This window comes from Plecotus auritus, assembly GCF_963455305.1.
Source record: "Plecotus auritus genome assembly, chromosome: 12".
Classification (NCBI taxonomy): Eukaryota; Metazoa; Chordata; class Mammalia; order Chiroptera; family Vespertilionidae; genus Plecotus; species Plecotus auritus.
The window spans coordinates 4,746,555-4,761,174 of NC_137778.1; the positions used below are offsets into that span (position 1 = coordinate 4,746,555).

The following is a 14,620-nucleotide window of genomic DNA, read 5'->3' on the forward strand; positions in this document are numbered from 1 at the left end:
CTAGAGGAAAAGCCCCATGAGGTAGGGATTGTGCCTAGTTAGCTCATGGTTTTATTCCCAGTGCCTCACAGGTTACCTGGCACCGAGCTGCAGCAGGGGAACAAAATTATGCTTAACTCGTTTTCCCAGAATTATCTCCTTGGGCTGTTGAAATTACTTTTCTGGCAGTAGTGGAAAAACGAGAAGAGATGAAAACACTGGCCAAACCTTTGTGCGTATTTTGCATAATCCCAGGATATTTCTTCTGCGGCAATGTAGTAATATTTTCTGTTCCCGTGGCTGCTGCGAAGGTACGATGCTGCAATGTGGTCCGGATTTCTGGAGGAAGTGATGTCTATCCTAACATCAGTTTGGTAAGGGTCATCGTAGGCCACAAGGTCCATTTCACGAGCAACTTCTTCACTGCTCTCTTGTTTCTTCCTCGGTATGATCTCAATGTACTCTCCATTTTCTCCACTGAAGCCAAACACAACTGCTGGATTCAACTCGCTTGTTATAAAGGTGTTGTAGAGTGGAGGAGATGGCTGCGGAGATGGCATCTGACCAAAGTCTGAATAAGGGAAAGTATGATCAAATTCTGGAAGAGGCGAGGATGGACTGAATTCGGAAGTGTAGGCTGTTTGAGCAAGGTCTGGAGGAGGTGATGTCTGCCTGAGATCAGGAGGAAGGCCTGTCTGAGTGATGTCTGGAGAGAGAGTTGCATGGCTGAAGTCTGGAGAGAGAGTCTCCTGGCCCAGGTCAGGGGAAAGGGTCGTCTGGCCAAGGTCAGGGGAAAGGGTCGTCTGGCCAAGGTCAGGGGAAAGGGTCGTCTGGCCAAGGTCAGGGGGAAGGGTCGTCTGGCCAAGGTCAGGGGGAAGGGTCGTCTGGCCGAGGTCAGGGGAAAGGGTCGTCTGGCCGAGGTCAGGGGGAAGGGTCGTCTGGCCAAGGTCAGGGGGAAGGGTCGTCTGGCCGAGGTCAGGGGAAAGGGTCGTCTGGCCGAGGTCAGGGGGAAGGGTCGTCTGGACGAGGTCAGGGGGAAGGGTCGTCTGGCCGAGGTCAGGGGGAAGGGTCGTCTGGCCAAGGTCAGGGGGAAGGGTCGTCTGGCCGAGGTCAGGGGAAAGGGTCGTCTGGCCGAGGTCAGGGGGAAGGGTCGTCTGGACGAGGTCAGGGGGAAGGGTCGTCTGGCCGAGGTCAGGGAGAAGGGTCGTCTGGCCGAGGTCAGGGGGAAGGGTTGTCTGGCCGAGGTCAGGGGGAAGGGTCGTCTGGCCGAGGTCAGGGGGAAGAGTCGTCTGGCCGAGGTCAGGGGGAAGGGTCATCTGACTAAGTTCTGGAGGGGTGGTTGTCTGCCAGACTTCATGTTCTAAGGAAGGGGACACTTGTCCAGTGTCGGTAGGGAAGGACTGGGTTCCTCCATCATAGTCAGGCATCTGGCCAGGCTCTGGAGAAGCTGCATGACTGGGGCCTGTAGGGAACTGTGTTTGATCAGAGTTTTGACTTGGAAACGTTTGGTAGAGCTGTTCCGGGGGCATTGTCTGATACACATCTGGCGAGAAGCTTGTCTGACCAGTGCTGTCTGGGGGACTGTGATTATGGTCAGGAAGTGAGGCTGCCAGGCTAAGATTCCCACGGGGCAATGTCTGAGCCAGGTCTGTGGGAAGAGTCGTCTCATTGGCCTTGGGAAGGACATGTGAAAGGGTGAGGTTGCCCTCTCTTCCGGGAAAGCTCCTTGGAGAGAGAGGAGCGTGGTGTGCAGGCTTCTTTTTTCGTGTCCGAATGAGAAAAGTGCTGTTCTTCACGCTACTATTTCCTCCAGGTCTTGTTTGTAGAAATTTATGCTTAATTCCAGAAAACTTAGGGTGGCCACCTTGCTTTCCATGCTTGTTGGTAAGAGGGACGTGTTCTCCCCATGTCTTTGAGGCATTCTGGGGGCCGTTCCACAGCTTATTAACCGCCATGTCTTCATCAGCCTCTGGGATTATTTCATAGCTACCTTTTTCAGAAACCAAATGCCATTTCCCATTCAAAATCTTCGATAGAGTCTTGTGTTTTAAAAGTAACAGATCACTGGGAAGGTCCTTCCAGGGCCCCATTATGGAAGAAGAGTTGCCTTGGCTTAAATGTCCCCTGGTTTTATGTCCTAGAAATTTCATCTGGGAGAACCTGTGCCTTGCCTCGAATCTCTTAGGTTGAGCATGTCCTTGGCTTCTGAATCCTTCTGCACCAAGCGGTAGGAGGCTTGTCCCTGTGACCTTTGACTGTAGAGGATCCTCTATAGGGTCTTCAGAATAAGGGCTGGAATGCTCTGCTGTGGAAGGGCTGAGAACTGAGTTCTTTTCTAAGCCGGGCCCCACCTGGGGACCAGCTGTGGTGGTTTCAGGGTGAGGAAGGGTTTTGTTAGGTTCTGCAAATTTATTGTCAATGAGCCTGCTAATGTCACTTGGGGAAGAAGAATTTGAATCAACAGCTGTATCAGTACTTGGAGGAATGAATTCAGAGCTGTTCTCCAGGGCTAGGGCAGTAAGATTGAACTCATCTTCCTCCTGATTCAGTGATGAATTTCTGAATGACCTAATTCCAAATGATAAAGCCAGTTGATCCTGGTAATCGTATTCAGCAGAATTAGCTTCACCTTGGTTTTCCGAAAACTCTCGCATTTTCCGTGTAGTCATGGATGTAGATGGTAGAGGTTCGTATATTTCATATTCATCTTCTTCTTCACTCCGGATACACTTAACATCCCTGAATCTCAGCCTTAGGTTTTTGCTTCTTGGATTAGAATTCATGGTAGTTAACATCCAAGTTCCTAGAGAAGCAAGACAGACAGAATAGAGAGCTTTAAGTCCAGAAAAAGACATACGAGGTGTACCAGTTAATAATAGTAGATTTTGTAATAAAAGAAAATGCAATAATTTCAAGAGAAACATCAAAAGTGCTTTATTCAAAGTAATATCCATTGCTAGCTACACATGCCCCCATCTTTCAGGTAATTTGTGGATACCGTCCCAATAGAACTTTTCTTGTTTTGAGGCAAAGCATACAGAAACCCAATTTTCAACTTCTTTGTTCATTTTGAAGTGCTGCTCAGAAAGTGTGTGTGCCATCGATCAGAACAAGTGGTAAGCTGAAGGAGCAAGGTCTGGTGAATACAGCAGGTGGGTTAATACTTCTCAGGCAAGATCTTTTAACGTGTCTTTAACTGGTTTTGAAGTGTGTGATGGTGCGTCATCATGAAGCAAAATTACTTTGCCGTGTCTTCTGGACCATTCTGGTCGTTTCACGATCAAAGCATGGTTCAAATTGATTATTTGTTGTCAGTAGCAATCAGTATTAATGGTTTCATCTGGTTTTAGAAGCTCATAATACAGCACATCTTCCTGATCCCACCAAACGCAGAAGCGATTTGGCCTTGCAGTCAATGTTGACAGTTGACCTGGATCAACCCATGATTTTGTGCATTTGGGATTCTCAAAATAAATCCACTTTTCATCACCAGTCACAATTCGACGCAAAAAAGACTTTCTTTTGTGCCATTGAAGCAACATTTTACTGATGACTTTTTGGTTTTCCATTTGTCTTTCGTTCAGTTGATGTGGCACCCATTTTCCTTCCTTTAAAATCTTTCCCGTTGCTTGTAAATGACCGGAAATTGTTTTGCTGAGCAACGTTTAATCTTTCTGCAAGTTGTTTTTGAGTTTGACATGCATCTTCATCCAATAATGCTTGTAATTGTTGGTCTTCAAACTTTTTTGGTTGACCTGGACTTTCTTTGTCTTTCACATCGAAATCATCACTTTTAGAGCGTTTAAACCAGCATTCACAAGTATCTTGAGATGGAGCATGTTCACTATAAGCTTCCCAAAGTATACGATAACTCTCAGCAGCACTTTTCTTCAAAATAAAGTAATGAATTAAAACTTCCCACAAATGCTCTTTTTTTTTGGCACGAAATTCAATATTTTTAAGTGTAAAAATATCTATGATGTTAACACTTCCAGAAAATTTGACATATGAAGTTTTGAAGCTTGCTGTCAATACAACAAAATAGCATACATATCATATCGCATATATATCAACATATGTGTAACTCCATCTATTGAAAAAAATCCGCATTATTAACCGGTACAACTAGTAAAATCCCTAGCATTTATTGTGGCAGATAATTTCCAACAAACTTTGGCCAGGGATACTCAAGTGTGGCCTGTGGACCTCTGCTGTCCTGCGAACTGTTGGTTACGGGTCCACAGAGCCACAAGCAGGAAAATGGAGAGTCAGGTACTTAGGACACTTTTGAGCAATTTGACATTGCTGTGACATCTAAGCATGTGATCAATGCACTTACCTTGTTTAACAGAATATAGACCAAAAGTATTGGTCAGCAGAGAGCAGGGAGAAAAAATCGTCTTAGTGCAGATAGTTTGAGAGTCACTATTTCAGAATACATTTTAAAAGGGATGAATTGAGAATAAATGAATTTTAATCATATCCATCTTGTTAGCTGCATATCTTGTTTGAGAATTGTAGTTGGGGGAGGATGGTGATATCTACCCCCAGAAATAAGAGATATTTAGGTATTTTCAAGTGACCAATAATTCACCTGGGTCCAGGGAAATTTTGAATCTCTTTGAAATGGTGTGATTTGCCGGCACACTGAAGATTTCCTGGGAAGTGTCCAACAGTTACCACTTGCTGAGCATCTACTGAGTGCTGGACACTTGGCACATATTATAATTAACTAGAGGCCCGATGCACAAAATTCTTGCATGGAGGGGGGGTGTCCCTCAGCCTAGCCTGCACCCTCTCCAATCTGGGACCCCTCAGGGGATGTCCGACTGCCAGTTTAGGCCCGGCCCACGGGGATCAGGACTAAACCGGCATTCGAACATCCCTCTCACAATCGGGGACTGCTGGATCCTAATCACCCACCTCCCTGCCTGCCTAATTGCCCTTAACTACTTCTGCCTGCCAGCCTGATCAACCCCTAACTGCTCCCCTGCCAGCCTGATTGACGCCTAACTGCTCCCCTGCTGGCCTGATCACCCCCAACTGCCCTCCCCTGCCAGCCTGGTTGCCCCCAACTACCCTCACCTGCTGGCCTGTTCGCCCCCAACTGCCCTCCTCTGCCGGCCATCTTGTGGCAGCCATCTTGTGATGACCATCTTGTGGCGGCCATCTTGTGATGATGTGGGGGCCTTCATCATATGGCAGCCATCTTGTGGTGGCCATCTTGTGATGATGTGAGGACGTGGTGCGAGGGCCACCTAGGCTTTTATTAGTATAGATGACCAAAGCAACTCTGTTAGCTGCTGTTGTTCTGTGTGGGTGTGTTTTGTTTTGTTTTTCAGATGAATAAACTGAGCCTCAATGAGATCAGGTCCGTTGCCCAAGGTTACACCAGTGTTGCATGGCCGGGCAGGATTTGAACCCAAGGCTGATGAACTCCAAAGCCCATGTACTTTCCAGGGTGCTGTGCCATGTCTGAGGCCTAGGCACTATACCTGATGATCACTAACCCTGGCACAGATGGCTGTCTTATAAAACTGGAAAGGGCATTTTGATAAAAGAAATGTCTTTTGAGACTGAATGTTCACACTTCATCCTCAAAGTCATGCCGTGTCTTCTGTGGATGCGTGCCTTTACTTCTCACTTACAGAAAAGGATGAACGAAACCCACATTAAAGGGCTGGACCCACTGAGGCCATTATTTCCCCAAACTGAAATCATGACAAGTATCGAAAAGGAAGCCTGCAAGGGATCCAAGAGCTGAGCCCAGGACCTGAGCCTGGAGAGCTGCGGCAGACCTAGGGACCAGGAGTCCCTGCCCCACGCCAGGCTCTTACCCACATTATCCATCGTGACGGTCACCGATTCCCCACGCATGGGAAAGAGCGTCAAGGTGTCCTCGTGCCTCTTTCCATAGACAAAGGAGTGCCCAGTGAAGTGAATGGTCAGAAAATCATCCTGGATGCCCATGCTGCAGAAGTGCCACTGGATGGTGTCATCAAAGCAGAATCCGAGTGTGGAGATGCTGTCGGGCACGAAGCCGTTGATGGCTGAAAGAGTCGAATCGGTTAGAATGCCAGGCCTATGCCAGCAAGAGGGCACGTGTATAATACCTAAAACACATGTCCCAACGTTAATTTGGTTGCATCAAAGCAGTGATTACCTGAGATCAGCTTTACCAGGTCTACCATGTGACTACAAGATCAAACCCAGACTCCCCACAGCAGTGGCTCTGAACTTAAAACTACGGCACGTGGCTCAGGGAATACCTACTGTTCTGAGCGTCTTGCTGCACACTTCAAACCCCTCCCACAGAAAGACTTTGCAAAACTCCTGGCTCCCCATACACCAGTGGTTCTCAACCTTTCTAATGCTGCGACCCTTTAATACAGTTCCTCATGTTGTGGTGACACCCAACCATAAAATTATTTTCATTGCTACTTCATAACTGTAATTTTGCTACTGTTATGAATTGTAATGTAAATATCTGTGTTTTCCGATGGTCTTAGGCTCTACAGCAGTGGTTCTCAACCTGTGGGTCGCGACCCACAGGTTGAGAACCGCTAGCAGGGTCGCCTAAGACCATCAGAAAACACAGATATTTACATTACAATTAGAAAGGTTGAGAACCACTGCCATACACACTAACCTTTTTAGTGTGATTTGAAAATCGAGTTTTGAGTTACTTACCTTGTTTCTGCCCTGGACATAGAACACCTTGCACCCAGAATGTCTATTTTGCATCCCAAATACCACAGGCCAAGGTGTGTAGCCCCTTCCTTTACCACCCCCATCCCTCACCTGTTCTTCTCTGCCCAGAGCACGCGCACAGGTACACACACACACACACACACACACACACACACGGAACAGGAGACCAAGAAGACATGTAAGGATAACAAGCTTTTGACCTCTTGCTATAAAAAGGTTGCCATGATGTCCCCCTTTATGCCCTTTATGTAATTTCATCACCAAATCCCTGGATGAAGGTGAAGCTGAGATGTGAGTCGGTTCTCATCCACGTCTGCCTCTAGGCACAGCCACATTTCGACCATGTGAGTGAGAAGTTGGTGGACAGAGAGGAGAGTGTGCTCTACTTACTGCTCATGATGTTTGACTCATAAAACTTAGGGTCATCACGGTTCACCTCCTCTGGATTCTCACAAAACTTGTTGATGTTGTCCTCAATGTACCAGCTCTTGTTCTCATCAAACACAGCAAACACGGCCTGCTGCTCGATGTCTGCTGCTCTCTGCAGGGAAAAGCGCTGTGTTCTAACATCCCAGCCAGAAACCCACAGCTTCAGACACCCCAGGGCACAGTCCTCGGGGCCACGGAAGCTACGCATTTAGGCCTTGGTGAGAGCCCCTTGTGTGCAAAGCCCTCGTTAGAGCCAAAGGTATTACGCAAAAGCAAACAGAGCAGATGAGGAAATTCAGAGACTAAAATATCTGAATAGAAAAATCCCATTTGTCATGGCAACTGTAATTCTGTTTATCTCTGTGACGGAACACCTTTCTACCGGACTGATCTGCTGACGGGGTGTGCTATGAACCATTGCAAAGGATAAAGCAGGAGGTTGCAGTAGGAAAGCTTCATACCTCTCCCTACGTGTTTCCTTTCCAGGTTCAATAAATTAGGGTCTTCCTAATGCTCATTTCTGATTTTCCTAGGCATATATTTATTTTGTATGCCTTGGATGAGACCCTTTTTAAAAATTATAGCTTAGCCTAATTGTGAATTTAATGGAGCTTAATAATGTGAGACTCTTTTACAGTGAAGATCAGGTCAGAAGATCCACGTCTTTGTCTAGTTCAGTCTCACTAGAGATGGACCATTGTTGAGGCACAGTCTCCCCAGAAGCTATGTCTCCCGTGTATCTTATCTCTTTCTAGTGCAGATCTCTACAGACAACAAGGATCGGTACAGAGCCTTACACTCCTGCCAGGTGCGACCTCCCTGAGCCCCAAAACAACCTGTAATTTTTAGGATGGGTATTACCAATCTCATACAAGGAAGAAACTAAGAGAGGCTAAGAGACTTGCTCAGCACACAGACAATAACACACAGACCTGGACTTTGAAACTAGAACAAAGGTTGGCTTCACACTGTAGACTTGCCTTCTGCAGTGAGAGTCCGGGTGAAAATTGACAAGACAAAAAGTTCCCAAAGGAGTAAATGCCATCATAGTCACACTCCAGAGGACTACTTCATTTAATGTTTTCTGTTCCAGAAAAGTTCTATTGTTTAGCAAGGAGACCTAGTCTGTTCCAGCCAGAAGACATGCCTGGAATTTCTGAATGGGTACGCCAAGAACAAAATACCTGTATGCCTCGCGTGTCCAGGGATCTGCTCTTACAAATCAGGAGTAGCCCTATGAGACCAGACGCAATGTCCCTTGTGATGTCCACATCACTGTAGTACGGTCTTGTTAAGCACTGGGCGTCATTATCTGTGGGCTCATCAGACTCCAGAATATTCCATTTATAAGTGTAGGTTTCCCCTGGTTGAACTGCTCTGATCATGGTGTTACTGCCTGAAAGAAAATATAGTCAGAATGATTTTCATTTTCAAAATTATTTTATGAGAATGAATGAGTGATACAATGGAGCTTTCATTGCAAGCAATTAATATTGGGAAAGGAATATTCTTTTTATATTAAGATCCATTTAATAGAACCCTGGATAGCATGTAGTCATCAGGTCTTGCTCCCCTAGAGGCCGCTGTGGCACTAATAAAGGATGAGGTAGGGCAAGCATGTCAAACTCAAAGGCTAACACGGGCCAAATAAACAAGGATTAAGTTTATGTGGCAGCAAAAAACAAAAGCTTCAATTTTTCATAGAAATGTAGATTTATTTATATAGAGACATGCCGAATACAAAGGGCTGAAATAAATGAGTTATCGTTAACATAAAATAATAGAACATTTTAATAAAAATTAATATTTTTCTTGAATATTAACTTACCAGACACTGAATAACTGCACAAATTAATAAGTGTAACACAAATAAACCTGTTTTTCTTGTTCTCCAAAAGCGAAATATTTCCTGTTGTGCACACCAAACAAGTCAGTACAAGACTAATGACATGGCAATCAGCTGCTAAAATATTTACAGCTAGTATTAGTGGAGAGATATGGTGCGCTTTTGCATAAGGCGCGTAAGGGAAATTAATGCAACACGATTATAGTAATCAGTCATTAGCGAATGTTGTAGTTCATTATTAATAATTATGTATAACAGGATATTGTAAAAATTAAATTATGAAATTTTTATTAAAACATTTCTTACATACCGTTATATTGGCTTGGCCACAAAAATATTCATTGTGGGCTGAATGTGGCCCGTGGGCCGCGAGTTTGACATGCTTGCTGAAGAGTAAGTAAACCCCTGAGATGAGCAGGGTTTCCTTGTAGCTTTTAGGATCCCTGCCCATGTATGGATACTACCTGACTGCACAAGGTTTACTACTGATCGAGAGGGACAGTAGAAAAATATGATAGCTTCTCAGAGGTCAATAGCTTCATTTGGTAGAAGTGAAAGATTCAAACCTGAGGCGGAGGAAGAGTTGACTTCGTCTTCAAAAGGAGAGAAGGTCACGCCATGAGGGTAAATGCTGTAGGCGCGGCTGGCCATATTTTTGAACGTGATCTACAAAGTTAACTCATATTCATTATTCGGGACTTAAGGTTGATCATGAGCACTAATATAGGATGTTAACTTTGCATGCTCACTTGTTGGATGGTGTGTGCATGCATGCAATCTTGTTCCGTTTACCTGATCGGCAATCTCTCCATCACCTGACAGAAGCATTTGAGAGAGTTTCGCCTCACACAGTAGTCTGACCTTAGAAGTGACATTTCCTCACAGTACACCACCCCCTCCGAGCTGGTCCCCATCTCCTTCCCTTCTCCTTTCAGCTCAGACCCCATCTGTTTCCATTTTCTGCTCCTCCTCTTCTCTACACCATGACCTCCTTCTCCAGCAGGCCAGGTCTCCCAGAACCCCCGTCCTTGAAGCCGTGTCCTGAGGGCATGGCTAAGAGCCGGATCCTCAATTTCCAATAAAGTGTATTTATTCTCCCTAAGAGCACCTTGGAGAGGTCAGAGGTGGGGGAAGGGAAAGCAACAGAGGGAGGACACTTCTGGTCCTTTGGTAATTTTCAAATGAACAGAATTGGCCTTGTCTGCAGATGCCCTCCTAGCTCCGCCCATGCAGCAGTGAAGTATGGTCTTGGTAAGCACTGGGCATCATTTTAGGAGCATTGTCCACACAGGAATCCTGGTTAGGCTCCTTAATCTTCAAAAGAGAACCTTGATTATATCTTTGGTTGATTGCCAAAGCATTTGGGTCATGCTCCATCTGTAGATAATCTGCATTCTAGAATCTTGCCAAAGATTGTCACCTTCAATTCTCTGCTTCTCGTGCTTATAAAAAGCTTGATGAACCCGGCCGGCATTGCTCAGTGGTTAAGAATCCACCTCTGAGCCAGGAGGTCATGGTTCAATTCCGGTCAGGGTACATGCTTGGGTTGTGGGCTCAATCCCCAATATGGGCGTGCTGGAGGCAGCCGATCAATGATTCTCTCTCATCATTGATATTTCTACCTCTCTCTCCTCCTTCCTCTCTGAAATCAATAAAAATATATATTTTAAAAGCTTGATGACGTGTCATAGCATTAAAGGAAAACTATCTGAACAACATTCTGTCCTCATGACAAATATATAAGGCTTTGAGTGTGTCTTTATCAGAGACCAGACTTCAGAGAACTATATACCAAAACCACAATGAAGAATTTTTTTCTCAATGGTATTTACTGTGATATTCTTAGCTATAATGAGAAACACTTATAAGGCTTTATGTGGAGAGCAGCTACAGTGTTTGGACAGGTTCAAGCCTCGGACTAATGAGAGGGCACAGTCTTCTCACGGCCACGTGCAAGTCCCAGCTTGGAGGGCAGAGCCCTCCCAGCACAATTATAGCCAACAGCTGTAGTTGTAAGCTTGAACCTATGGTCCGAACATGTGGCCCCACGTGCCTAAGTGATATAGGCTGCAAGTAAACAAAGCTTGATCAGGTGCATGTAATTGAGTAGGATCGAAATTCAGGAGAACGTTGTAAACATCTTGACCACACCCTTACTTTGCCTCTTGGAAATCTGGCTATAAAATAAAGACACGGCTTGTGGGCGCTGGCACTGTCTCTCCATCAGAGAAGCAGCGTCCCACTGAGACCCAGCTTTCATTCTCTTGTCTGTCTTTTCTCAATCCTTCACTGCCCCCACTCAGGTTCACCCTTGGCTGTGCTGGTGCGGCACAGCTCTACAATATTTTTATTTATTGTACCAATTGTAGGAATTTTATCAAGGAATCTATCCACTGCATCACATAGCACCCTCTTTTCAAGGATCCATGGGAGAAATTCTTCTCTGGTCACTGTGCTTCTTTTTTGACTACTGTGAATCTGGCCCTAACATATTTCCCTTTTTACTTTGGCTGCTAGAAAGCTCAGGACAAAATTTGCAAACAACCTTATAAGACCATATGGTAGGTGCTTCATTATACTTACCTTATCCTTGGTTTTCTTTTCTTTGTCCCCAATATTATTCACCCCAATTACATTGACTATTTTGTTCTTTTATAATTTGATAAACTATCTCAGATTCTTTGTATTATGGGGTAAGCTATAAATAAGTGCAAATACAAAATAAAAATGAAAAGTTGCATTTGAATTAAAAATTACATGGACACCTTTAAAAAAATAAACAGCCAGTACTTATAATGTCTTTTGTTACTTAATTTCTTTCACATGGGCCTACATTTCTGTTACTTACTTTGAGCGTGTCTCTGACCTGGGCTCTGATTATAGGGCCCAAGATCCCGTCTTCGTTGTTTCTGGACTCCTCCAGGCGTTTGGTGAAGGTCTCATCTTGGTACTGTTTGTACACAACCTTCTTATAATGTTTTCCAATTTGGTTGGAGAAATTATCCAAGTGCAGAGATCTGTATTTTCTTAAAGTGAAATGAAATAGTAAAAAATTAACCATTTTCTCAAGTAGAGACCCCAGTAGGATGGGGAAACCCTTGTGTTTAGAAGTTCTGCTCTTGGATTAGCTAAAAAAACAAAACCAGCTCCTAATATGATTTGCAAAGTCCTGATATCTTCCATCTAGTTGGAAAACTGGAATCCTCTGATCCATCAATAAAGTCATAATCATGGTTAGAAGCAGCTTTTTAGATCTTCCTGTCCCTTTGGTTACTAGAGCAGACCTTAGATGTCTTTGAGGAAAGATCTACCTGGATGAAAGGACAGGATATGCTACAGATTTTTCTCACGTCTTTCCTATCATTTAATTTATGGTACTCTGGTTGGCTTTCCAGGTATTTCTCAATCTCTAAAAGTACTTCCTCACTCCAAGAAGTTTTTACTATCTTTTTAAAAAAATATATTTTATTGATTTTTTTTTTTCTTACAGAGAGTAAGGGAGAGGGATAGAGAATTAGAAACATCAATGAGAGAAACATCAATCAACTGCCTCCTGCACACCCCCAACTGGGGATGTGCCCACAACCAAGGTACATGCCCCTGACCAGAATTGAACCTGGGACACTTCAGTCCACAGGCCGATGCTCTATCCACTGAGCCAAACCGGTTAGGGCAGTTTTTACTATGTTTGTTAGACATGGCTCTGTGCTGCTGGTCTATCCTGTCTACCACCCACTCAGTCTAGGTGCCAACTGAAAAGCCACCACCATCACCCAGCTTCTGCAGTTCTGCGATAAATGATCAGGAAGCAGCAACAAGAACCACTTCACTCCTTGATTCTCTTTATTACCTTAAAATACCTCCGTAAAAGCAGAAGCTCCATGAGAGAATTTATCCATTTCATCCATTTATTTTGCATAATAAACAGCACTGACTGTTGCCAGAGAGTCCCGGATCCCTATCTTAGTTCTGTCAGTTATTATATAATCTTGATCAATTCCTTTTTTGATTTTTTTTAAAGCAAATACATTCAAACGATTTTGATTAGTGAAAACTCTCACTCACATACTGTATCCTCTCAACCCTACCTCTCTACCTCTCTCTGCATTTTCTGAGTATTCACTTCTATTAATGTGTACAATTCCAGATAATCTTTATGCACATCCTTCCCAAAATTTGGGAAGTTTTCAACCATTATTTTTAAAGAAGCTTTCTGCCCTTTTCTCTTCTTTTGCTTCAGACTCTTACAGTGCACATGTTAGTTCTTTTGATGTTATTCTATAATTCCTGTAAGCTTTCCTCATTCTTTTTCATTCATTTTTCTCCTTGTTCCTCTAAGTGGATAATTCCAAATTACCTGTCTCTGAGTTTGCTGAATCTTTCTTCTGCATGATTGAATCTGGCATTAAAGCCCTCTATTGATTTTTTCAGTTCTGTTATTATATTCTTCAGTTCCAAGATTTCTGTTTGGTTATTTGTATGGCTTATTAGACTTCTCATTCTGTTCTTGCATTGTTTTCCTGATTTTGTTTAGTTGCCTATCTGTGTTCTCTTGCACTGCACTGAGGTTCTTTAAGATGAGTATTTTACATTATTTATTTGTCAGGCACTTCATAGATCTTTAATTCTTTGAGGTTGGTTCCTGAAGCTGTATTAGTTTCCTTTAGTGGTGTCATATTTGCCTGATTCTTTGTGGTTTGTATTGCCTTGGGCTGTTGTCTGTGCATTTGAAGAATCAGACACCCTCTTCCAGCCTTTACAGACTGAATTTGGCAGGCAAAGACCTCCTCCCGACAGGTCTCCTGACTGATGGGATTCTTTTAGGATCACAGTCAAGTGAGGTTGGATCAAGTCACATGGCTGCTGGTGGGCAAGCCTTTACCAAGAGCTCAGATGGGTATAGGTCCTATCTGGTCCGTGGAAGATGGGACTGCCTCCAGGACCTTAGTCAGTAGAGCTGGTGCTGGAATAATGGCCTAAATTTAAGGTCCTCAGTGGAGTTTGCAAATGGTAGGCCTGTTACCAGGTGTGTAGATGGGTATGGCTCCCATCTGGTCCTTGGGAGGGCTCCCATCATGTCCCTGGGTAGGTCCCTGATGGGCAGGACTGCTTCTGGACTGCAGGGGGGAGAGTTGGAGCTGGGCTACAGGGCCACTTCAAGATCTGCACTGGGACCAAGGTCTGCAGGCCAGCCTCCAGGGTCATGGACAAGTGTGACTCCTCCTGAGTCCCTTGTTAAACGATGTTGTAGCAAGGGCTGTGGCTGAGTCCATAAGAGGATGAGGCTGCTTCTAGGCTTGTAACCTGGGCCATAATCAGCAAACCTACCACCTGCGCATGACTCAACTTGGAATTAGCTTCCCTTGGGATTTTGTGAGTTTCTACCTGGATTTCAAAGCTCTCACAAAGGAACTTTTGTTTGTGGATGGCTGACAACTATTGTTGCTGTCGGGGAGATGGGTGGGGGACCTCCTATTCTGCCATCTTGCTCCCCTGGCTTTTTAATTTAACAATTTAACAATGGAGAACTTTTTTATACTGGTACATAAAGCATGTTTGCGTCATTTTAAAACAGATGCATGGTATTCCATGTCTGGATATCCCATAATTTATTAAACCAATTTCCTATTGATGGAGATTTTGGGTTGTTTCCAA

General features: G+C 44.3%; 1 protein-coding gene across 5 annotated transcripts in view; it reads right to left on the reverse strand.

The window, feature by feature from the left end:
- Window positions 1–14,620, reverse strand: part of F5 (coagulation factor V) — a 62,698-nt gene that overhangs the window by 19,341 nt on the left and 28,737 nt on the right. For 2 of the 5 annotated variants that reach the window (XM_080649060.1, XM_080649062.1), the window contains exons 8-13: window positions 11,814–11,991; window positions 9,532–9,631; window positions 8,304–8,515; window positions 7,081–7,231; window positions 5,817–6,029; window positions 208–2,782 (exon numbers count right to left, since the gene is read on the reverse strand). In XM_080649060.1, the coding sequence (XP_080505186.1) occupies window positions 208–2,782; window positions 5,817–6,029; window positions 7,081–7,231; window positions 8,304–8,515; window positions 9,532–9,631; window positions 11,814–11,991 (3,429 nt within the window). The remainder of the gene's footprint in view (window positions 1–207; window positions 2,783–5,816; window positions 6,030–7,080; window positions 7,232–8,303; window positions 8,516–9,531; window positions 9,632–11,813; window positions 11,992–14,620) is intronic. The other 3 variants (XM_080649063.1, XM_080649061.1, XM_080649064.1) reach the window with 3 other exon arrangements.